Below are 26,333 nucleotides of genomic sequence, written 5' to 3' on the forward strand. Positions count from 1 at the left end.
ACAAAGAAGAACAAAACACAGCCAGAAGAAGTCAACAAAATCAAAGAGCCTACATTAAAAGCCGCCAAGAAAAACATGAACTGGTCTCAGGCCATGGAAAAGCTCAAAAAGGATTTGGAAAAGCAAGTTAGAGAAGTAAAGGAAAAATTGGTAAGAGAAATGAGAGTGATGCAAGAAAATCATGAAAAACAAGTCAATGATTTGCTAAAGGAGACCCAAAAAAATACTGAAGTAAACAACACCTTAAAAAATAGACTAACTCAAATGGCAAAAGAGCTCCAAAAAGCCAATGAGAAGAAGAATGCCTTGAAAGGCAGAATTAGCCAAATGGAAAAGGAGGTCCAAAAGACCACTGAAGAAAATACCACCTTAAAAATTAGACTGGAGCAAGTGGAAGCTAGTAACTTTATGAGGAATCAAGATACTATAAAACAGAACCAAAAGAATGAAAAAATGGAAGATGATGTGAAATATCTCATTGGAAAAACCACTGACCTGGAAAACAGATCCAGGAGAAATAATTTAAAAATTACTGGACTACCTGAAAGCCATGATCAAAAAAAGAGCCTAGACATCATCTTTCAAGAAATTATCAAAGGAAAACTGCCCTGATATTCTACAACCAGAGGGTAAAATAGAAATTGAAAGAATCTACCAATCACCTCTTGAAAAAAAGATCCCAAAAAGAAAATTCCTAGGAATATTGTAGCCAAATTCCAGAGTTCCAGGTCAAAGAAAAAATATTATAAGCAGCCAGAAAGAAACATTTTGAGTATTGTGGAAACACAATCAGGATAACACAAGATCTAGCAGCTTCTACATTAAGGGAGTGAAGGGCTTGGAATATGATATTCCAGAGGTCAAAGGAGCTAGGATTAAAACCAAGAATCACCTACCCAGCCAAAGTGAGTATAATTTTTCAGGGGAAAAAATGGTAGTAACAGAAGAGAGGGCAGACTGGGGGAAGAGGTAATCAGAATGCATACCAACTTGGGGTAGGTGGTAGGGGAGAGATAGGGAGAAAATTTGGAACTCAAAATCTTGTGGAAATGAATATTGAAAACTGAAAATAAATAAATTTTTAAAATAAATAAATAAATTACATCAAGACTAAAAAAGAAAAGTACATCATTCTGTAGATCTAAATATACTTCTTTGAAATAGTTCTCATTTTCCCTAATTCTGCCCGCTAGGAACAAACAGAATTTATCTAAAACTTCTTCCATCTGACAGCCCTTTAAAGACAAGAAGATATCCATCTTTCCATCATTCCTTGGGTCACCTGTAATTCTGGTTCTTCTGTGACAGTGGGATTCCATGATTCACATCTATATGACATCATGAGAGAATATGGGTGATAAAGAAATTGCCTTTTCAAAAAATAAACAGAATTAAAAGTACTATGCAATTTCATAAGAATAATGTAGCCCTATCTCCTCTGTCTGCCTAGAGTGCCAGTCCAAAACATATATAGATACATAGATACACACACACACACACACACACACACACACAAACTAATTCAGTAGGCATAGCATCCTTCTGGGAATTTTCATCAATTTTCTCTTCCCAATGTTGAATGGTCAAACCAATCACTCTTAAACAATTATGTGTTTCAGAGGGGCAAAGCCAAGACAGCACAGAAAAGGCAGGGACTCACCTGAGCTCTCCTAAATTCCCCTCCAAATAACTTTAATGCCTCAAAACAAATTCTGGAGCAGCAGAACTCAAAAAAGGATGGGGTGAAACAATTTTCCGCCCAAGAAAACATAGAAGGTCGGCAAGAAAGGTTTGTCACACCAGGCTGAGTGGAGCGCAGTCAGTGCAGGCCACGCCAGTGCGGACAGGCCCCATCAAACCAAGAGCAGGCCTTGGGAGCAAATGAATAAGCAGCAGCTGCTTCCAGAGCTCTGAGCCCACAGAGGGTAAGGGGTTCAGACAACTGGTCAGAATGAGGTAATGGGTCCTTTTGCTGGCACTGGGAGCAAAACCGTTATAATGCCCATACTCAGATTTAAGTAATATCCCAAGCTATATCCCAAGTGGCAATCCCAGGGTGAGGAGGAGCATTAGCACACCAGAGCTCCCAGCTACAGGGGAGCAGTGACCCTGGTCACAATTCCAGGACAAAAAAGAATGCTTACGGGTCATTCACAGACTAGAACACAGGACAAGAAAGCAGTAAACACACCTCTCCTTAGATTATACCACCTTTGAAGAACTGAAAATTTAAGGATTCCTAGAATTATCTCTCAAATCAGCTGCACAAAAACCCTGAAGCTTGGGAAAGTACACCTTCCACCCAGAAAGAGAGCCCCTCACTTTAGCATAGAGTTAAAAGTCAAGAAACGAGCTGGAAAAATGAGCAAAGAAGAGAAAAAAATTCTGACAACAGAAAGTTACTATGGTGACAAGGAAAATCAAAACATACTCAGACAAAGACAACAAAGTTAAACAGTTACGTGTTTCAATGAGAACGTGTAGTGTAGCAAGTCTTGATGCAATTACTACAATGCTGTCTATGAATAGGTGAATTCTGAGAGATTATCAACACGATAATCTGTTTTTGCTCTACAAAGGACATCTTCCATGACACTGGCAAACACCCTAGTGCGAGGCATGTCTCTCTGATTTGATGCTTGACTTAATATTAATGTTCAGTGGGTTAGGAACAAAGTTATTCCCACTGTCCCATTTTTCATAGTATACGCTGTTATTTTAACAAAATAGCTAGAAGACAACTATAGAGAAAAAATTAACAAATATATACGGCAGAATCTTGTATTCTCTACCTGTATCAGTCCAGTGTATAAATATAAGGAGGATGTTCCTAAAGTCTGGACACATAGGCAAAAATGCCTGTTTTCAAGAAATGAAATTTTCAACATTTTATTTAATTGGAATATTAACAAATAATATCTTCAATATGATTTCCATCATTTGTGATGCAAAGGTTGATGTGCTTTGCAAGATTCACCTGGAGCAATAACTTTATATTGCCATCAATTTTAGCACATCCAAGAATTCAAGGGGGCTAAGGTCTGTTAATATTCCAAATATTTCAAAATTTTTTCCTATGTGTCCAGACTTTAGGGACACCCTGTATATCTGCTATAGGACAGTGCCTGTAAAAACTTGTTCCTTTTGTATATTTAGAATGAGGATACCCTCATCAAAGTGTACATAAGCCATTTTCAAACATTTTACAGACGTGAGAAAGCAAGTATAAGTTTGTCATCTCACTTTCCTTTTTTGTTGTTTTTTGAAATGTGTCCACTCCTTGATTGTTACAGAAGTATCACATATTAAGATAGCCACCACTTTTTTGATTAATAATTAACACTATTTGTACCATCTTTTATGTGACAAAAAAGGTCTAACCATGCTCCTTCCCTACTCATAAAGGTCTTATAATTCCCTCTTGCATTTAGATTAATACACAAATGTCTCCATTTGATTTTTAAGGAGATGAGAGGTCAATGATTGGACCTGGGAATTTATTAGCATAAGGAACTCCTAGATGAGGAAAATCTCCCTACTAACATAGATCGGCACCTCTTCTGAAACTTATCATTTTGGAGAGTTGCCCAGCACATTGAGAGGATAAGTAACTTGTCCACAATCACACAGCTTGTCAAGAGGCTGGAACTGAACTCAGATCTTCCCAACCCTGAGGATGTCTCTCTTTCAAACCTATTACACCACACTCAACATTTAAAGTCTTTCATAACCTGGCTCATGCCTGCTTCTCCAGGCTTACTGCACATTCCTCTTCTTCACATACTCTAGGTTCCAACCCCAAAATTACTTGTTGTTGCCCTTCTATGACATTCCAACCCTCAACTCAGCAACACTGCACAGGCTGTCTTCCACGTCCGTAATGAAATCCTTTCTTACCTGCACCTAAGAGAAAAAAAAAACCTCTTGCTTCCTTTAAGGATCAAGTCCTACCTTTTACAGCAAGCCTATTCTGAACCTCTCCCATTTAAGAAATATCCACACTCCCCTTTCCTCTGGAAGTTACTCTATATCTACATTGCATCTATTCTGTATGTTCTTCTGTGTAGATTCCTCTGCTACACCCTTCCTTCCTTCCAACTGAATGTAAGCTGTTACACATTTGACTTTTTAATCCCCAGTGTCTAGCACATTGCCAGGAATATAGTAGGAGCTTAATAGTTTATTTAAGGGCTACTTAATACTAAAGGCCATTATTTATCCTTTCTGTTTGATGTTTTGCATTTCTGTTTATCGGACTGCTATAGCAAAAAAATAAATAGCCTATTGGCCAACACGATTGGTCTGTCATTTTCATATACTATATAGTTCCATACACAATAAAAAAGTAACATACAACAGGATAATTTTATTATGAAATGTAGCACATTTGCAAAGATCTGTAAAGGCACACAAATTTATCAGGACTCAGAAAGCCTAAATATTACCTTTAAAAATGAAATAATGTTATAATTTGATATAAAAGAGAAATGTCATAACTCTTTAAGTATATCTACACAAGTGCTTCTTAATTTATTGAAGTAGAATGACAAAAGCTTCAAAATAAATCTTAACGATCAGTTAATTTACAAATTGCATTATACAATAAATATCTTACCAGAAGTTGAAGACAAGATGTTAACTATAGCAACTTGTGTGTCTGAAAGTGCTTCCTGATACGACAAATTTGCCAAAAACCACTAGAGAGCAGAAAAAGATTTTACATGAATAACATACATTTAATTAATGTATGTAATTAATAACATACATAAAATTACAAATCATATTTCTTTCCTTCATTTTCCTCTAAATATTATTCATCACCTCAATGTTAGAAGCTGTTCTATAATAAAAAAGTAGCTTTAAAAAACTTAGTTTAGACTAAGATTTCCAAAATCAACATCATCCAAATAATTAATCCTAGCTATGTACAGCCTTAAGAAAAAATAAACCAATTTAGCAGCTGGAAGCAAGAAAAAACTATTTGTTTTTAAAGATAAGAATAGGGATTGGACCTGTAGTTTCATTAACATAGAGAACTCCCAAATGAGGAAACTTACTCTCTACTATTGCAAGCTGGGATTTTCTCTGACTTACAGTTTTAAAGAGTCACCTAGAACACTGACAGATTAAGTGACTTGCCCAGATTCACACAACCAATAAGTGCCAGAGGCAGGACTTGAAGCAAGCTTACTCTGAGGCCAGTTATTTGCTTTTAATAAGGGCCAAATAATTTGCTGAATCAATGTTAACCTTTGTTTTGTTCAGTATTGATGGCATTCTATAAAAAAGGAACAGCAATTGACTTCAAATATTCCTACATTTATTAAGTAGGGGGTGACATGGTCAGACCTGTACTTTAGGAAGATAACTTTGGCAACTGAGCAGAGAATAGACCAGTCTATCTTTAATAGAAAGAGAACATTTTAATTCTCCACAACTTGACAAATTTCACAAGTGTTAGGTGAGATTACGTCCATAGAATGAAAGAATGTGTAAGGCTGTACAATTTTACTGTTTTTTACAAAAATACCCTTAAGAAACAATTCTTGGATTTAACCAGGTAACTGTAACTTTATAGTTCCTCTTAATATGTAGAAAAAGTTGTACAAGTCTTCATCAAAGAGGGATGCCAGGAGTTTAATTAACTATGAAGAATCTACTCTTTTCCTATTAGTTTCCTTCTATTCAACCAATATACATGTCTACACTTGTTCTTATTTTAACTTAGATAAGAAATCTGACCTTTCTTTCTGTTACCTATTTTAAATAACTGTAACAGAATACTAAATCATTTAAGTCAATAAAATGTAGGCCTAATACTACTGCCATTTAAGAGTTTCTCATCAGGAATAATCTAACTAGGAGAGACCAATATATTCCTCCGTCAGAGTCACTTGGATCTCTTTAAAGAAGCACTTTGTCTTTTCATTTACTGGAATTAAACCAGCAAAATAAATCTTGGCCAACCTAACTTTCAAAGAACTGGCAGTCAGTCACATTATCACCATTAGTCACCACTCCTGAAAGGCTACTTATGACTAGGGCCTCGTGATCTCCCTTCTGTCTCCAGCCAATGCTAAGGCTGAAATAAGGCTACGACAGCTATCCTAACTTCATCTAAAGTTCTCCTCCTTCCTAGTCTTTTTCATCCATTGAAATAAGAAAATGAGGTAGTGAGATAATCAGTAGCAAATAAAGTCAGCAATATAAATCATACTGTCACAGAAATAATTAACTCGTCCCTCTCATACACATTTATCACATTCTACTTTGTATTATATTTATTTGTGAACATGTCTTATCTCCCCTACCAAACCATAAATTCAAGGAGAAAGGGGCTGTGTCTCATTCATCTCTGTCTCTTCCCTGTTCCTACATTGTTGCCTTGCACATAGTAAGTGCCTAATAAATGTCTGCTGAACTACATCTTACAAGAATTAAGTTTCTCCTGAAAGGGCAAAGTATCTTCCTTAATGTCACATGAAACACTCTAAGAAATTCTGATTCGTATTTGGTTCTATTCTCCCTATTTTGTTTGTTGTTTTCCCTATATAAAAGCACTATTCAAAATAACCTAGGTCTGAGACAGAAATATTTGAGGGAAATTCTCCCATATTAGAACTGTAATGAAATGGAAACCAGAGTTTTTGATGAAAAGATCAAAGTCCCTTACTACAGGGACAAATCAACTCTATGCAACACATTCTAGGATTAAATTACAATGGCAATGATCCAAAGACGAAGGGCCACTATTCTGTTGACAATCATTCAGGTCTAAGTTGGCATCCTCTCCTCATCATTTCCTTGATAAACTTTCAATACTTTTCTCTTCATTTATCACTTGTTTTCTCTGCCATAAATTACCCTTCCCTCTTGAACACTATTTATTACCTGTTACACTAATGACAACAAGCTAGCACACTGAAAAGGAAGGAAAAGATTTCTCTAAATATTCTACTGGAGGTTTACAGCAAGGAGGAAACAACACAGATGACCATGATAATTGCAACTTCCTTAACCATCTCTTTTACTACTAGTATAAAAACAAATTAATTTTCTTAGTCAAAAATGCTGTTTGCCTCCTCAGCCATCTCACTGTTCTCTGCTAGTATACAGAAGAGATGAACATTTACACAGCGGGTAATACAAAAGGTAGAGACCACATCTGAATCACATCATCTACCAGTTCTTTCAAGGGACTGCTTGCTCTGTCTATGCCTTTCCAATTAGTCAAACTACGTTCCAGACTTAAGATACAGCTTCCCAAAAAAGTGTCAAGATAATTCTCTACTATGAATTTATGAATTCATTCACACAAGAGTTCTACACTAGGCCCCTCCCAGTATGAATAAAACCAAAAACAAAAAGAGGAAGGTTTCCAGCATATTGAGTGGAACCTTAATAGTGAAAAGATGTGGTAGAGTCACAAAGGATGTGTAGGCATAAATGTGTTGTGATTTGTACAGCTGGAGACAACATCCAAATCCATGTGATGAATAAAACAGATCAATTTACGTTGTTTTTGAATAATGCTGATAAAGAGTTATGGGTAGCTACTGAAAAGCTCTACAGGTAACCTACTAACAAGTAATTAATGTGTGTGAATACACAGAGTGACTACATGTGTGTCGTATGTAAATGTATGTATGCTTACATATATCTCGCGTGCATGCCATCTCTTCACAGTACACACATATTTAATTATGCATAATAAAGACTGTATCTATGGGTTTTGGTAAAGCTAATATCATCTAAATAAACCAATGCCTGGTGAAGGGCAAAGTCAGAAGATCTGAGTTTTAATCCCAGCTTCAATTCCTGTTAGATTGTGACCCAGAAAAATCACTTAATACCTCATAGAGCTATGAACAAAGTGTTTTGTAATCCTTGAAAACATGTAACACAAAGGATCTAGGACTTTTCTCAGCATGGAGGAATTCCTAGTTCTGAAATTCTCTCCACCAGCTGAGATTACAACCTAGGACTTAGTAAATGAATCATTAGTAGTAGCTGTCTGAGGTTAAGTGATTTGCCCAAGGTAATATAGCTACTAAGTCTCAGAATCCTGACTTGGACCCAGGTCTTCCTGACACCAAGTTTAGCACACTATCTTAACAGCAGTACAGGATCAAGCATAGGTCTAGAGCTGGAAAGGACCTCAGAGGCCATCTATTCCAACCCCTTCATTTTACAGACGAAACTGAAGCCCAGGGAGATTAAATGATTTGCTTAAGGTCAGGAAACTGATCAAACCCCAGAGGTGGGATCTGGACCCTGGTCTTCTGATTCCAGTGCTCTTCACACTATATAACACTGCTTCCAATATCCTGTTACTCCATGCTACTCTTCTACATAAATGGAATAATTTTACTTTATGAAAGCTTTAAGAAAAAAAAATTCTCTAAAAGAAAATTGTTACTATGACTTGGAACAAAAATGAAAAGAGAAATTACAATGTTTCTTTAAAACTACTAAACATGGGCTTTTTAAAAAAAATGACCACATTAATTTGTCTCAAATTTTCTTCTGGTTCCATGTAAAAGCCTTATTAATTCAGAAAACACCAAGCTAAAGTTTATGGTTCTACCATTGGTAGGAAAAAAAATAGTTAACTGAAGCAATGAATAATAAGTATAAAACTGGAATGAGAAATTTTTACATTTATCAAACTGTTTCTGACACTTATGAAGCATTCAATTATATAGCGCTAATAAAATATACACACACATGTATTTATAAACATGTAAGCATACACATTTTTTTTAAAAATAATACCCGTGTGATTTCGTTATCACAGGATGCTCCTGGTGAAGTACTTTCTCTTCCAATACAGACTGGCACCTCCTCTGCACTCTATTTCCCCCAAACCATTCCTTCTTCTGAACTTCCCTATTACAAGGGTACAACCATTCTCCCAATTAACCAGGCTCCTAACTTCAATACCATCACCTACCCCCACCTCACATATCCAATCTGTTGCTAAATCTTGTCATTTCTACCTTAACAACATTTCTCCTATCTGTTCTCTTCTCTCTACTCACAAAGCCACCAACTTAATGCTGATGAGTCACTTGGCTGGACTACTGCAACTGCCTTCTGATTGGGTCTCTCTCCCTGCCTGTTTTTTTTCCCCCTACTCTGGCCTATTCTCCACTCAGTTGCCAAAGTTAGCTTCCTAAAGTGCAGGTCTGACCATGTCACTCCACCCCCTACTTAATAAATTTCTATGGCTCCCTATTCCCTCCCGAAATCAACTAAAAATGCTCCAGTTGGCATTTAAAGCCCTTCACAACCTGGCCCCATCCTAACACTCCAATCTTCCTACATTTTACTTCCCTCCACATACAATACAGTGATACTAGCCTTCTCACGACTTCTCACACAAGACACCTTTTCTTGTCTCTGTGCCTTTTCACTGGCTCTCTCTCATACCTGGAAGGTTCTCCCTTCCTCACCTTGACATCCTGGCTTCCTTCAAAACTCAGCACAGGACCCATCTTCTGCAGTCCTTTCCTGGTCCCTCATACTACTAATGCCTTTCCTTTCAGATCTATCTCATATGTAAAATATTTTACTGCAAATTAGCTACCCCATTAAATGCGACTTCTTTGAGGGCAGAGACTGTTTTTGACTTTCTTTGTATTCCCACTTCTTAGCAAAGTGCCTGGCACCTAGAAAGTGCTCCATAAATGCTTGTTGACTGACTGATTGATTCTGTAATTTATATTCTTAGACAGTTGTCTAGGGTACTGAGTTGGACCTAAGCTTTGGCATTCCTGATTCCATGATTCCTCTTACTCCATTATGACACACTGTTACTACTATAAAATATTACTGTTCTTAACAAATATGAAATTGGTACTTTTCATGAATTCCAAATCATTCATATCTTGTTCTTTAAAGCACTACTACAGTACCACCACTATACAATTTTTCATTAAATTTCTCTCCTTCAGGCACTCTATATTCCATTCATATTGTCCAGATACCTCAATACACATTTTCTCTTGCTACCATGCATCCACACAAGTTATTCCTTATGACTACAATATACTCTTTCAACTCTACCTTTAAATGATCCACTTGAGTGCCAACTCTTCCACGAAGCATTCTCTTACCGTTAAAATTAAGTTTTCTCTCCCTCCTAAAATTAACTCGTATTAATTTGAGGGGTAGAGGGCTGGTCTGGAAGCCATGATAACTGGATTCAAATCCTACATCTGACAAACATTGGCTACGGAATCCTGGTTAAACCACTTAGCCTCTCAGTACCCTAAGTAATTCTCTAAACCTGTAAGTTACAGAAGAGTTTCCAATATGCCTGGTAAAAGAAGACTCCTTCAAGGAAAATCAATACTCCAACAAAATCAATGATTTGGCCACATACAACTACTTATTTATATACAAGATATTAATTCCATCTCTACTACACACTCTCAAAAGAATGGCAGTTCTTTGAAGGAAAGGTGATTTCTTTTTGTCTCTGGACACCTAGCTTTACACACAATAGGAATTTAATGTATGATGAATTAAAAATTATAAAGCGTCACTAAAATTAAATCTAGACTTCTCACTAATTCATAAGCTTCCTGCACAATTAGTAGAAATTTATGAAATTTTATGATTGATATGAGAAAACATGAATAAAATTCCTTGATTTTCCAACAAAGAGGGCTACTAGTTAGCATTAATGCTACTTCATAGATTTAAAAAAAATTAGTCATAAGATTTACATACAGATCTTGTAATTGAGCTTTCAACAACAATTTCCTTAAGAGAAAATGTTTTGTTTTCATTCATGAGTATCATAATGAGCTTTAAGATGCTATCCAAGTTCTTTTGTTTTACTGGAATTCTGTTATCCATAATCATGCTTGAAATACACAGGCCATAGGCTAATGCTTAAAAACATTCTTATGAAGATCTTCATTTTAAACTAATTACTATAAGATTTGAATTGATTTAAATTAATATTACATCAATATAAAATCATGAAAAACAAGTACACTTATTAAAGCAATAAAAAACAGCAAATCACCTCATATAGACCTCTTTATCAACCCTAACATATATCCACAACACCATCACTTTATAATGATGAACTGGTGAAACTATAAGATTTTGAAGTGTCTCTCATCTACCAAATAAACATCTAATTATGTTTTGAATAGTTTATCATTAAATTTTATTGTATTCTAATTCTCTTTAAATTGGTAATCCACACATGAGAGTTTAATAGTAGTTTTTATAGTACTTGTTAAATATACTAACCAATTTTTCCCCTCTTATAACAGTAATTATGCATATGTAAAATATTTATTAAATATAATATAAAGAGAAGACCTACCACAAAGCAAAAGAAAAAGCTAATTTTTGCTACTTGAGTTGCAGTAAGTTTCCCTACAGTTTTTAGAATTGACTCTTGTTCTTTCACAGCAGGATATGACATTCGCGATAACTTGGCTTCCAGTGCATGGCTTGATGGAAGTTGTCGGATCTCCATAATATTACTGAATCTCACACGAGACTTTTTGGGTGCTTAAAAGAAAAAGTATGGCACAAGATCATTAGACATCCTCCACCTACAAGAGAAGTTTTTTTAAAATGTGAATTTACTGATAATCACTACACTTAATATACCTGTTTCTGTTCAAACCCAGAAAGTCTAAGAAAGCACTATGTATAATTACATAGATAAATTTTATTTATTCAAAATGGCAAAAGTAAAAATTACTTTTAAAAAACAGCCAGTTTCTTTACTATTTTTAAAAGTTTCTAAGTATGACTAATTGCTAAACTGTTACTCAGTCTAGTGCATATATTAATAAGAAAATTCATAAATGTGACATGATTTTCTCTAAGTCTGTTCCTTGAGAGAATTTTCATACATACTTTCAGGAGATTGAAAACTAGAATGTTTTACTGAATTAGTGTACCAGCAGAAAGCCATTCAGGAATTATTAGTTGGCCTCCTAAGAACCTTTCTGTGTGCTTTAGAAGGCTTAGCTTAAGTGGATATTGTATGTAAATTCCATGTGACACAGCCTTAAAGATTTCTGATAATTCAACAATGAATAATTATAAAAGTTAACAATCATGAAAACACCTTACTAGACAAGGCTCATTGTCCACTGAATCTAGCATATTACCTGACAAAAGTAATAAGAAAGAAGATGTACTCCAATATGTCATTTTCAAAGGGTTGAAATGAACCCTGAAACATTATACACAAATTTACCTAATAACTCTAAACCCTCCATGAATATATTCGTAAAAATAATGATGATAACTGCAATTTATATAGTGCTTTATGCTTTGCAAAGCACTTATCAAATCTGATCCTCACAAAACCCTGTGAGCTGAGGTGCTAGAATTCTCTCCATTTAACATATAAGGAAACTGAAGCAATAAGAGTTAAGTGACTTGCCAGAGTTATATAGCTGCAAGTATGTGAGACAAGATTCAAAGCAAGGCCTTCTTAACTCCAAATCCAGCACTCTATCCACTGCACCACTCAGAGGCCTTATAATTTAAGACTTACCAACTCTAACAGTAAGTATCAGAGGTTCAGCTCATGTGTAAAGATTCCTAATTTTACTATTCCAAAATTTAGTAAACAAGTTCAATTTTACCTTATCTGTCCTGATCACGACCTTCAATAGCTCATCACTGCCTACTAAGTAAATTGACTCCTTAGACTGATTTGTAGTTAAGCTTCTTTATAGTCTCCAGTCACCCCAAATCTTATCTCACACTACTCCCTTTCATGCACCTGTCATGCCTGGCAAATTTAACATGCCCCTTGTCATAGTTTACTGTCTCTATACCTTTTCTAATGTTACTGCCTATGCCTTGCTTGATCAAACATTCTACTTTGTACAACTTCTTTGTACATATCTAATTTTTCCACTTAGGTTTTGTGGAAAGAAAACATATCATCCAATGTTGTATTCATCTCAGCTTCTAATAGCTCCCTTACATATATTAGGTGCTTATTGTTAAGCAAATAAACTGATTATTCTTCCTGAGCCTGTAACCTTAATGCCATTTGCATTAACATACTCTAAATGATTTATGTAATACTTGCCACGATGAAGTTCATCTGATACTTTATTAATATGCAAAATCTCTTAAGATATTTCTGGTGAACAGCTTGATATTTCACTCAGGAAGAATATCATCTGCAAATCTGATCTATTCCACTGTATAATCCCTCTCTAAGATCATTTATAAAAGTTAAATAAGATAGGCATCACCACCAATCACTGCAAGGACAGCCCATTAGCTACACTGTTCATTGGGGGAATATATTATTTAGGCTTGTTTTTTGAAAGGGCTATTTGGGTGGCAACTAATCTTATACTTGGCATCCATCCCTCATTTTCCTTCAAAATTTTAGGAACACCTCTTGGGCTTCAGATACACTGCATATATGCATGTGCGTGTGTGTGCACATGTACACACGTGCATGTAAAAAATACCTATTTCAGCAAAGCCTTGTAAATAAGAAAGACCAAACAATCCCTACAAACTTCAACACAGCAATACTGTCTGTCACCTGACAACACTAGCTCTGGCTTCCCTTTAAAACACCAAAGATCTTGGAGACTGAAGTAGAATGGACCTTCATTAAGGTGAATTCAAAAGAAATTTACTCAAAGCTGACTCTTCCCATTCATATTATGTAGAGTTTCCATTTTTTAAATATGCTGGTTGTGTAACTTTAATCTCTCTGGAACAGCTTTATTTTATCTCAGTAAAATGAGATCAGAATAGGAAAAAATCTCTTAGATCCATTCTAGTCCTAAGAGTCCATGACTGCTAAGAGATTACCTAGAAGATATAAGTACTGTAAGCTATGATTTATTTAATTCACGGTTTTGGAATTACCCTTTATCAGAGGCCTTTATACATGTCATAATGGGAGGAGGCAATAAAAGAAAAAGTCTAAGGGCTCTCTCTGTACTTTCTAAATTTTCATATATCTAGATAACACTAAGTTTAGACTCACATCAATATACTATATGTAGCACTATTTATAAGCTATTTATGTTGACTCATTGAACATGGCAGCTATAAACATTCTTATACAAAAGCATTACCTAAAGCACCCTGTCCAAAAGGGACAGCAACAGAAATGTTTTATATTCAAGAAATAAGTAATGTTGAAAATATAGCTCTACTTCATTTTATGCCCTGAATGAACTATTAAACATGGTATAGAAAGTGAAACTTTGCATATTAAATCGAGTTTCTGTATTAACTTCCATTATTATTTCAGAGATGCATCCTCAAAAGAAACAAAATTGGTCCTTACAAACAATAAAGATCGCACTTAAGGATGCCAACAATCATGTCAAACAGAACTACACTCTCTGTTGCCTATTTGTTCTAAATTCTCTATCAACTCTAAAAGGAAGACACTCTACATACACTAAAAGCACTTTAAAATATTTTAATTCATTCCATCTCAGAGGGAGTTCCCAAAGGCTCCACTACGTGAATATTTTTTGCATTCCTTAATGCAATTGTTCCAGATATGCTAACAGAACTCATTAGATAGGAGTCACAACTTTTCCAGATCTTAGTGATTCTCCAAATATATAAAACACTCACACACACACACAGTGAATTATGCTAAAAGATACTTAGTGCCTCAGTTAAGCTTGATGAAGGCCATGCTGACCTCCACTTTTACAAAGAATCCCTGCAATTTAGTCTTTTACTTCTTTTAAATTTTATTTTGAATATTAAAGGCATCGGACATGAAAGCTGGATCCTTACTATATTTTATTAAACATCTTTGCTATAGAATATGGTTAAAGTAAGCTTGTCCTACAAATGGCGCCAAAATCAATTTATATTTGAAAAGAAGAGCACAAAATTGTTATTTAACCAATGAAACCTATTGTACAGCTATTTAAAAACACATTTTGCATTAATAAATTATCTGCACGTTAAGATAAAAGTAAGAAATTACCATTTTAACTTACTTTTTTCATTCTCACCATTTGTACTTTCAGGTTTTTCACTTGCCAAGTCATGAAATTTCACAGGAACATACAAAGGTTCACTCTGATATGGAAAAAATATCACTTAAAATTTCTGTAGGTAGTAATTAAATACAGGTATAATTATGAAACATCATTCACAAGAAGATTTATAAGACACAACTTTTCAAGGATTTTTAAAAGCAGTTGATATGTAAAAGAATGCAACTAAGCCACATAGATGCTAATAAGTCCCAACGATTCAACAACTTAATTTAATTTGGTAATCTGGTAGAAAAGTTGGCATTATATATAATAGATTACAGATATATCACTTTCTGCCTCTCATTTTCTACTCAATTGGTTGCTTTTCCTTGAATAAGATGACTCTCTCTTTTGCCTGATTGTTTCTATCCCTTCACTTAGGAAATAACTTAAAATCTATCTTGTATCATAAAACTTCTCCAGATTAATAAAGGACTTTTATGATTATAAACCCTCTCAAGACATTCTTGGGTAACTAAAATAAGTCTGTTGTTCTGTAAGAGTTCTTTAGTATTTCTATTTATGTTTTTGTTGTTTTGGGGGTTTTTTGGTAGGGGGGAAGGCAAGGCAATTAGGGTTAAGTGACTTGCCCAAGGTCACACAGCTAGTATGTTAAGCATTTGAGGCCACATTTGAACTCAGGTACCCCTGATTTCAAGGCTGGTGCTCTACTCACTGCACCACCTAGCTGCCCCCTCTATGTATGTTTTAACTCCTCAATTAGACTAAACATCTTGAGGGGCCAAACTACGCTTTCTATTTCTTTGACCATCCTCTAGAGCTGGGGTTCCTAAACTGGGAAGTCAATGAACCTAAATAGAAAAAAAATTTTCCAACTCTATTTCAATATAACTGGTTTCCTTTGTAAGCTTTGTATTTAATTTTATGCATTTAAATACATTATTCTGAAAAGCAATGTATAGGTTTCACCAGCCTGCCAAAGGAGTCCATGAAACAAAAAAAGTTAAGAAATCCTTACCTGGAACATTTACTATAGCATACTGCCGAAAGAAAGTGCTCAAATATTGCTTTTGACACAGGCACTCAAGAAAGTTTTTGGTTACTCCTTACATAAAATGATTCTTTAAGAAAAAAGATCAAAATTCTGGTGTTATACACCAGTGGCTGAGATTTTGAAAGACATTTTTTCTTACAATGAATTTCTGTTTATGGAATTCGTTTTAGAAAAATTAACCCATACCTCTTAGAAAGTAAACAAACAGAATTTAATTAGAACATAAATGAGAGGGGCGGCTAGGTGGCACAGTGAAAAGAACACCAGCTCTGGACTCAGGAGGAACTGAGTTCAAATCCAGCCTCAGACACTGGACATTTACTAGCTGTGTGACCCTAGGCAAGTCACTTAATCCCAACAGCCTCAAAAAAAAAAAACATAAAAGAAGCAAGCTAACTATAAACTACTTTCCCTTATATAGGTAATCTATATTGATCTACCTAAGTCCCATAAGATCAGGAACTGACTCATTATCTCTTTGACTTCCAGTACCCTATCCCTAGTAGATGACTGAAAAATGGATAATAATGACAATGATGAAAAAGATATTCCTATAGCAGCCACTCCTGGCTGAAGGACAAGAATATTTTTCTTCTATTTTGCAAAGGCAGCAACATACTCCTTACAGGTCCCCCAAATTTTGAATTTTGAACTCCAACACCTTGAGAAGAAAAAATCTCAAGATACAGCCCTTAGGAGAGCTGTCAAAGACAATGAAATGGCTAAACAAAACCTGCTTCTATCTCTTCTCCATGGTTCTACTCTCCTGCCCCATTTTTTATGCATGAGCCCTACAAATGCCAGATTGTAAGAAAGTAACAAAAATAATTCCAAGGTAGTGATAATAAATGTGGGGGGATTAGGAAAAGCTTTTTGTAGAAGGGACCCCTGAGCTATGCTTTGAAGGAAGCTACAACACAGAAGTGAGGATGTAGTACACACCAGATATGGCAGACCATTTGTGCAAAGATATAGAGGCAGAGAATGAAGTGTCATATATGGAAAACAGCTAGCCAGCAGATTGACTACATGAAGACAAGAAATATGAAACAAAGTTGGAAAGGTAGATCGGAATATAAAGGACTTTCAATCCCAGGCTGAGCATTTTATTGAAGAACTTTGATTAAGGGATGGTAACATGGCCAGATCTTCATCTTAGGGATATATCTTAGCAGCTGTTTTGAGGAAGGATTGCAGAGGGCAGAGAACAGAGACAAGGGTACCAACTAAGAGAGTACTGCAATATCCAGTAATGTTAAGGCTTCATGAGCAAAGAGAAAATAATAATAGCTGGCATTGTATATTGCTTTATGGTTTACAAAGTGCTTTACTTATGTTATCGTATTTGATCCTCAAAACAATTTTGAGAGGTAGGTGCTATTATCATCCCCACTCTACAGTTGAGGAAATTGAGGGCTGGCACAGGTTAAGTGTTTTACCCAAGGTCACACAGCTAGTAAGTATCTGAGGTAGGATTTAAACTCAAATCTTCCTAACTCCAAATTCAGCCATGAATTCACTTCTCTACCTAGATACCTCAGACAAATGAGAATGGAGATAGGATGAAAAAGGCTAACAACTACTTCCTTCTTCTATCATTCTTTGTTTCTCTTTCCTTCTCTCTTCTTTCTCCTTTACTACCATTTCTCCAATGATTTGTGGTTTTGGTGCCAAAAAGACATGGCCACTGTTTGCCAGTCAATGAGCGTGCTCCTTGAATACAGTCAATAAACCAATTAACCAAAAATTGGGGTTTTTTAGACTTTTATATCTTTGGCTCTTCTCTTTCCTTATGTCCAGTTCATTGCTATACCACTGGGTAGAGGTTACCAGTCATGCAAAAACCATTACTATATTCACCTCAATTTTAAAATGTTTCACAATGAAGTATAATCCACACATTCTCTTCAAATGAAAGATATGACTTCAGGAAAATAGTCATTCTAAGGATTCCTTTCAGTTTTGCTCATTATATATGACAAAATGGTTTCTAGCCTTTTTTTAGCCTTTGTATCAATAATTCAAGTATCTTTTATAGAACAATCTAAGTGGAATTGGTGGCAAGTTCACATTCATTAAATTTAAATTTTTCTACTCACTAGCAATGAACCATTTTACAAAAATCTTCCCATTTGTTATTATTTTGTTAGCATTTAAGAAAATAGCAAAGTAAGATTTTGGGGGGGGGGAAGGGAGAAGGCAGGGCAATTGGGGGTAAGTGACTTGCCCAAGGACACACAGCTAGTAAGTATGTCAAGTGTCTCAGGCCACCTTTGAACTCAGGTCCTCCTGACTCCAGGGTCGGTGCTCTACCAAAGCAAAATTTTAAAATGTTATAGAGCAATGTACCTAAAGATAGCTCCAAACTCTTCAAATCAGGCAAAACTTACCAAAGAACTATTCATGGTATTATCTGTAGTACAAGCAGCAAAGTAACCTTCAGCATCTGCAAACTGAATAGAGGAAAATTAGCTTAAAATTCAGTCACAATCAAAATCTATCTTGAATTTATCAAGTACAGAGGGCAAGCCTACTCTTCATTCACCACTCCATGACAGCCAGGGAACATGTCAAAGTATCTTAAGAATCTCACCAATCTAAGACAATCACCTGGAATGAACAATAATATCATTACAAAATATTTCCCTCTCTTTCTTCCACTATCTCACAAAACAAAAGAATACTGTTTTCTACTAGAATTTAAGTGTCTAGTAAATTTCATTTTTAAAAATATTTGGAAAAAATATATCCTCAAGGCTAGTCTAAGAAATTAAAAAAACATTCCATATGTGATATTCAAGTTCCAGGCCTTTCAAATAAATTCTAGTCATACATTTTGTTCATAAAAGTAAAACTGTTTTGTTATTATCAAATTCAAATGTTATGCTAAGTATGCCAAAGGTGAGAAAAAAGAACCAAACTAATCTCTAATGAACGTCCCCAACTTTAACCTGTATCTCAAAGACACAGAGAATAAAGCATTTCTGACAAAATTTGGGGAATTAATTTCTTAAGATGCTTTCTGGAGAATCGCACAAGTTAGAAATAACTATTCTATCCAAAATTAATGAAAATGGGGGGAGGGGAAGCTGAAGATAAGCTTTGAGACTATTCATTCTTACTAACTCTATGTCACTTTTGTCCCCATTTCAATTCTATAAAGAAGGTATACTATCATGACAATTTCTAATTCTTTTTGTGCCATGATGGAGTTTATAATGCTCTTTATTAATTTATTTATTTATTTTTGGCAAGGCAATTGGGGTTAAGTGACTTGCCCAAGGTCACACAGCTAGTACGTGTCAAGTGTCTGAGGCTGCATTTGAACTCAGGTCCTCCTGACTCCAGGGCCGGTGCCCTACTCACTGGCCCTATAGCTCTTTTAATGTTAAATGGATAATCTGGTTCATTGAACATCTGAATTTCAGTTTGTAATATGCTATCTTTCCCTTAACACAAAATACTGAATTATTTTGCAAACATAGTCAACTTCTTTCCTTTCTTTTAAGATTGGATCTCCCCATCTGGCTTAGGACAGAACTACAGGGGGCTCCTCAAAGGCCCAATCCCACTACTGATGAGCACAGCAGCTTCTGCTTGTTCCATTTCCATCCTAGGCTGGTCACCCCACCTTAAGCAACCTAATGCCCACCCCAATTTCTGTGGGCTCACAATTTAATGCCAAACACTGTGCAGACACCCAGTAACCATAGCCCACTGAAGTTCAGAACTCTGGAGCTCAAAAGATCTGCCAGCCACAGCCTTGCAGGTAGCAAGGATTCAAGGTGTATATGTGCCACCACACCTGGCTACACAAGTCAATTTCCAACTAGTTAACTAGTCTACTAATTCCTGAAGCTATCAGTTGCTTCTCTACCTCCTTTTTTTCCTCTCTCTACATTTTTTTTTAACTATTTCACTAGACTTTAACAACTCTCAAAAATATGGGAAAAAGGTAAGAGATAAAACTCAAGTATGTCTATTTTGCTCATTATTAACATTTAATTAATAGTTTAACATTATTAAAACTACTGGCTATAACCAGGATTTTTTTTTTACTTGTATGACACCTCTACACACTTAGTACCATTTGCAATTAAGATGTGGCTGGCTTACAAAAATTTAAACATCTCTAAACTCTGATAAAACGTATATTCTATCTCTTCCCCAAACACAGAAATTATAAAACTTACAAAAGCTGCATGTCTTCCACGAAATCCTCGTGTGCACTGTTGCCTCCATGGCTTCCAAATAATAAAGCCCAAGAGATATAAAACAAACATTGATGTTTTTGCAAAGGTGCTGAAGAATGGTTTATTATACTGAGTAAAAACATACTGTGGGGGAAAAAAAAAAGTTACTTAGATGACTATGAAATCACTGAATCTTACTATCAATCTTTACTAAAACAAAGTTAATTTTTTTTAACTTAGTAATATTTGCATTTTAAACTTTTGTTGGCTTACGGCCTTTTTGAAATTAGGGTATTTACTCCTTAGTTGCGTGCATGGGAGTGTTCCCATCGATGCAAAGATGTACAGTTATAATTTGTCTCTTATTGCAAGATAAGATTTGTAGCAATAAGTGTTTGACAAATTATTTCCATGACCATTTTTTCATTGTTCTCTTTATTTGCCTTTTACTTTAAATTTCTGATAAGTTTGAAACCTCTATGTGGTTGACAATTCAGACTAAGCAGCAATGTGTCTATGTGTATAAAAAAAACCCACAATACCTGGAAGTGTAAAAACAAAAATCAAAATACATAAGAATTCAGGTTCTGAAATATGCTAAAAGATTTCTTTTATATTAATTTGACCCACCTCAATCAAACACCTACTAAGCAAATAAGTTCAAAACACTGAGCAACCCATCAGTGAAACAAAGACAAAAATTAAACAGTCTCTATCCTCAAGGGCCTTTTATTCTACTGGAGAGAATAAATCTATATAATATATCCATTTAAGTAAATACAAAGTAATGGAAGAGAAAAAGCCTAGCAACTGGGGGTCCTAAGAAGGCTTCACTGAGAAGGAAGCACCTGAGCTGAGCCTTAAAGGATTCAGAAAGATGAAGCTGAGGAATAAGTCAATGTTAGGCATGGGTGATGGCTTGTGTGAAATGCAAAGGTAGGAAATGACAACGTCAAGTTTAGGAAATGGTTTGTAGTACAACTGGGCTGGAAAATAGAAGACTTTAAATGACAGGCCATAGAGTTTGTATAAATGGGGGGGGGGTCCCCTAACATTTTTGAAGACAGAAATGGCACAGTAAGATCTATGGCTTAGAAAAATCGTTTTATTAATTGTATGAAGGATGGATTGGAGTAGGGAAAGACCAGAAACAGAAAGACCAACCGAGTGACTTTCACAATAATCCAGAGGGGAGGGAAGCCTGAACCAGGGAGGCAATAGCTTGAGTGTAGAGAAGTAGATGAGTGTAATAGATATTACGGAAGTGAAATCAACAGGAAGTGTCAACTTAACTAGACAGAAGGGATAAAGGAAAGAATCTAGAGAGGCTCTTCGGACAGCTTTAATCACATAAAACTATTATTCTTGCTTGGCTCCATATTATCAGAAAATAAGCAAAACAGAGTGTTCTCTACATCGGGAGAGACTAAGTTCTAACCAAGGCTGAATGAAATTTCTTTTTCTACTAAATTTTACCACTTAACTGATGTAAAAATTATTAAGATTAAAAAAAATACAACCTAAGGTTCATATCCTTGCTATCTTTAAACCACTGTTTATTTTCCTGAATTCAGGTCCAAAAATCATGCTGTCTTACAAGCACTTAAGTCATAAAGGTTATCAGCTTCACCAGTGAAAACTACTTATTCTGGAAAATAAAATCACACTTCCTATCCCCACTCCCAAAAAAGCATTTTTTAAAGTGCCAAGACCTAAGAAAGTATGGATGAAGCCAACTAACAAATTTATTAAACAGCTATCATATTATAAGTGATACTATGTTTTGCTATTTAAATAAATGATCCTTCTTATAGTTGCATATACAAGGTCAAACTTGACTACATTAACATCTAGTTATTTCTAAAGGGAAAAAAAACTGTCATCTTCATAAAAAGTGCTATTAACCAAGTAAGTTCAAATAAGGAGAGAAAAATAAGACTAGAGTTCTTAATGAGCTCATTACCTGAGTGCAATGCATAAACTTTCACTAGAAAGCAAGCAATTAATTACATGATGTATATAGCATTTCATGATCTTTTTAACATCACCATAAACAAACACTTATGGAGAAAATTGGGGTGGGGGGGGAAGGAAGATATATTTGCAAAGTTAAACTTAGAATTATTTTGTTTAGGTATCTCTTTTTTTTAAATCTGACTTCTATTCATTGGATAAAAGCTGCTTTGTATCCTAGATATGTCATACTAGGAAAAACACACTCTGAGATATATTTACCAACATAAAGGAATAGCTTCAAATATTTATTTGGAAAATCTACACTAATATATCATATCTCTAGCTTAAAATAGACCCATTCATATTACCTTCACTAACTGAAGGCAAGGAAATCAAGTGAAATCAAACTTTCAGTTTAAACTTGGCCTAAAAATTAATACCGCATCAAGAGAAAAATGAAGAAATTCCACAATAGTCATAAGACTAGCCAGTCCTTTCATAAGTTTGCTCTTTTATTAGGCATATGAAGTTCTCTTAAAATAAAATTATTCTTTCAAAAGTTTAAATTACTTACTGAAGTAAGTTCTGAGGAAGCAACCCATATAACATCCACAAGTAGGAGAATAACAATTCCAAGAGCCATTCGCCTCCGCTGAGTAAAGGCACTGCTCTGGGAATTCACTCGGTTCATGATAAATACCCACACCATTTGCAGTCTATTAAAATAAATACAGACCATATTAAAAGACATATGTGGAAAATAACCACATAAAAGTAAGCAATTTAGCAGAATGGAAATATTTGATATTTGTTACCTAATATAAATGCAAATTATTTCACAATCATGAAGCAAATAAAGGGCCTTGTACTGACCTCTCTTTAAAGGCCTTTTTGAGGTCTTGGAAAGAAAAGCTTGAAAGCTTTGCACAGCGGAGAATATTACAGGCTGAAGAATTCAAATCACCTAAAAACACAAAAACAAAAGCTGAGGCTTACAAAAGCAAAACCTTAAGACACACTAAAGCATAAGACTTTAAAAATTTAGCTTCTAAGATCACTGAAGCTGGTGCTACTCAAAATTGCCTACACAGAAAATAAAAGTTCTATACTTCTCATCCTCTGCTTCAAATATATCTATTTGAGAAGATTCCAAAGATAAATAAAAATAAATAAAAAAGATCAATCAACAAGTATTTATTTAAACGTCAATTTTTGTCAGGCACTGTGCTAGACTTTGGGGATATAAATACATGAAACTCATCTAACTCCATTTTTATAAACTTTAAAGATACTGGATATAAATCAAAACTGTGCTCAAAGATGAGTAATTCACATAGAATAAAACACTGTCATACTGCACAAAGGAGATTTTAATAAACATCTGATGAACTGATTTATATGACCTAGTTGAATAACAATATAGTCAATACCCTAAAATACATCTTCTCTAGGCTACCCATAGTCCCTAAATTAGTCAACAGGCATTTATTAAATGCCTACTATGTGCTAGGCACTGTGCTTATTGCAGGGGATGCAAAGGAAAAACCTCCCCCAAGAAACAACAGTCCCTATTTTCAAGGAGTTCAGTCTAAGGGGGGAGATCACGCAAACAACTACGTACAAAGTATATTCAGGAAATACTGTAGATAATTTAAAAAGTGGGGCTCTAGCATTAAAGGGTGATCAGGAAAGGTTTCTTATAGAAGGAATTTAGCTGGGATTTGAAGGAAGACAGGGAGGTCAGGAGATGGAGAGAGGAGGGTCAGAAGGCCCATAACCCTAGACTTGGCAGTATATTGCATCTCAGATACCTGTGACCCTAGGCAAGTAGCTTAATCTCTGTTGTTTTATCTGTAAAATGGGGGTAATAATAGCACCTAGAGCTACTGGCAGAGTGAATCGAATACAGAGCATAAACCTGAGATCAAAAGCTGTCTCAGGACAGAAGGAAGTTACTAGCTATGTGGCTCTTGGAAAGTCACTTAACTTCTGCCTGTTTCCTCAATTGTAAAATGGGTATAACAACAGCACCCACCTACCTTCCAAGACGGTTGTAAAAGATCAAACGAGGTAATTTTTCCAATTTGTTGTTGTTGCTACGGTGGGTTGGACTCTGTGACCCTGCACGGGGCTGTCTTGGCAATGATACTGGAGTGGTTTGCCACTTCTTTCTCCAGTAGATTAAGGCCAACATAGGTTAAGAGACACTCAGGGTCACACCACTAGGGACTGAGGCGGATTTGAACGCAGGTCTTCCTGACTCCAGGCCCAACATGCTATCCACTGAGCCACCTAGCGCTGCCTTCCTACGACCAACATTTGTAAATTATAAAGGGCTCTACGGGGTGTTCCAAAAGTCTAATAAAGGCTTAAAACTGCACTTTGGGGGCGGTGTGTAAATGCTAACTTTTATAATAAGGTTTCAATCACCTAAGCACTGGATAGATGGATGGATGGCTGAGCCTGCGCTCAGGGAAACTCAAGTTCAAGTGCAGCCTCAGACACCTTAACCGGATTAAATGAGCAAGTCACTGGCTGTTGCGTCTGCCTAGGTTTCCTTATATGTAAAACGAGGACCCTAAGAGCGCCTACTTTCCAGGACAGATCTTAAGGATCAAAGGAGACATTGGTAAGACGGACAGCCTACCTAAAAGATCTATATAGATCGTAGCTGTTGTTATTTTCTCCCCCATCCCCCACCCCACATTTGAATCCACTTTACATCGCGTGGATCCGGAGACCCCACCCCCCGGCTGCTAAAAATAGGAACCCAGCCCAAGGTCAAAAGACCCCTCCCCCGCGCTGGTGGGGGGGCGTTTGGGGTAGTGACGAAGGAACCTCAGCCTGGGCCGGGGCAGCCCCGCAGCCAAACCCCTCCAACTGAGCCCCGACTTCGGCAACTCTCGTAGGAAACGAAAAGGAAGCAGCTGTGGGAAGGGGCCCTGGAGCTCGGCCCGGGAGGGGTGGCGGCCACGGGGGACGCCCCCCATCAAACTTCCCACGCCCCGTCTCCCGGCTCCGGACCGCGGTCCCCGCTGCGCCTACGGGTCGCCCCTGCCGCCCCGCCCCCTCCGAGTGTCACTCTGCAAATTCCATTTACCTCCCTAAAAATGGGGGCAGGGGCCAGCTGAGGTGTTGGGGTTTTTAATTTTTTTTTTTTAAGCGAAGGAGGGAGAGGGGGAGGGAAGGGGAGGGGAAAGGAGGCGAAGGGAAGGGACTGAGCTGTCAGGGGCGCGGCACCGCCCGCTCCCCTCCCCCGCCCCAGCCTACCCGGCCACCGTCGTCGCCCCCACCTGCCGGCTGCCTCCCCGGCCCCGCTCCCTACCTGGCAGTCCTGCGCCGCGATGGCGTCGTGGCGACACCATGAGCGGCCCCGGCCGGGCCGGGCCGCGCCCCCCCCTCCGCGCTACAGCTCAGTCCGCTGCGGCCGACGTCCGCTGAGGGGACTCACTGAGCCCGCGCGCTCGTCATCTCTCCCGACAGGGGAGGGGGGAATCCAGGCCCCGCTAAAGCCTCCTGGGCTCCCACGGGGAGACAGTTCCCAGTCGCGTCTCTCCTCCGGAGCCCGAGAGGGGGGCGGGAAGAGGTGGAGCTGAGCGGAGCCGAGGAGGGGGCGGGGAACCAGCAGTGATGGCGGCGGAGCTCCGGCTCTGGCCCCCGCCCCCTCCTGGACACCCGCCCGCAGACGACGCGCTGGCGTCACGGGCGGCTTCTGCACAGGCGCAAGGGCTTGGCTAGGCCACGCCTCTTTCTGGTCTGGTGTTGCAAGGTGGGGTGGGAGTGAGCCATTAGGTTGGGTTTTGGGAGAAAGGGTCAAAAGCTGAAGACCCCGGGAGAGTAAGAGCTAGGCACGAAGAATTGGGTATAAAGCTGAAGCCTATCTACGAATGAATGACCCCACCCCCTTAGCCACATACCATTTTAATCCCGAATAAATGGGAGTGATTAACTTATATAAAGCCATCAAACTAGTTTGGAATGGACGGAGGCCCAGAGTCAGGAACCTGAGTTGGGACCCAGCCTCGGTCATACTAGCTGTGTGACCCTGGCCAAGTCATTTCACCCCCGTTTGCCTCAGTTTTCTCAACCCTAAAATGAGCTGGAGAAGGAAAGTAAACCCAGATGGAGTCAAGA

The 26,333-nt window shown here is 37.2% G+C and overlaps 1 protein-coding gene across 2 annotated transcripts in view; it reads right to left on the reverse strand.

Moving 5' to 3' along the window:
• The window catches only part of SLC35F5 (solute carrier family 35 member F5), a 57,017-nt gene extending 31,159 nt beyond the window's left edge, over nucleotides 1-25,858 (reverse strand). The window contains exons 1-8 of one of the 2 annotated variants that reach the window (XM_036743396.1): nucleotides 25,525-25,858; nucleotides 23,073-23,163; nucleotides 22,774-22,915; nucleotides 20,244-20,387; nucleotides 18,441-18,503; nucleotides 14,994-15,075; nucleotides 11,348-11,538; nucleotides 4,616-4,697 (exon numbers count right to left, since the gene is read on the reverse strand). In XM_036743396.1, the coding sequence (XP_036599291.1) occupies nucleotides 4,616-4,697; nucleotides 11,348-11,538; nucleotides 14,994-15,075; nucleotides 18,441-18,503; nucleotides 20,244-20,387; nucleotides 22,774-22,915; nucleotides 23,073-23,163; nucleotides 25,525-25,564 (835 nt within the window). In that variant the 5' untranslated portion in view covers nucleotides 25,565-25,858. Of the gene's footprint in view, nucleotides 1-4,615; nucleotides 4,698-11,347; nucleotides 11,539-14,993; nucleotides 15,076-18,440; nucleotides 18,504-20,243; nucleotides 20,388-22,773; nucleotides 22,916-23,072; nucleotides 23,164-24,238; nucleotides 24,689-25,524 lie in introns of those variants that run through there. The other variant, XM_036743397.1, reaches the window with a different exon arrangement.
• Nucleotides 25,859-26,333: the final 475 nt, after the last annotated feature.

The sequence above is a fragment of the Trichosurus vulpecula genome, chromosome 2, assembly GCF_011100635.1.
Source record: "Trichosurus vulpecula isolate mTriVul1 chromosome 2, mTriVul1.pri, whole genome shotgun sequence".
NCBI classification, from domain to species: Eukaryota; Metazoa; Chordata; class Mammalia; order Diprotodontia; family Phalangeridae; genus Trichosurus; species Trichosurus vulpecula.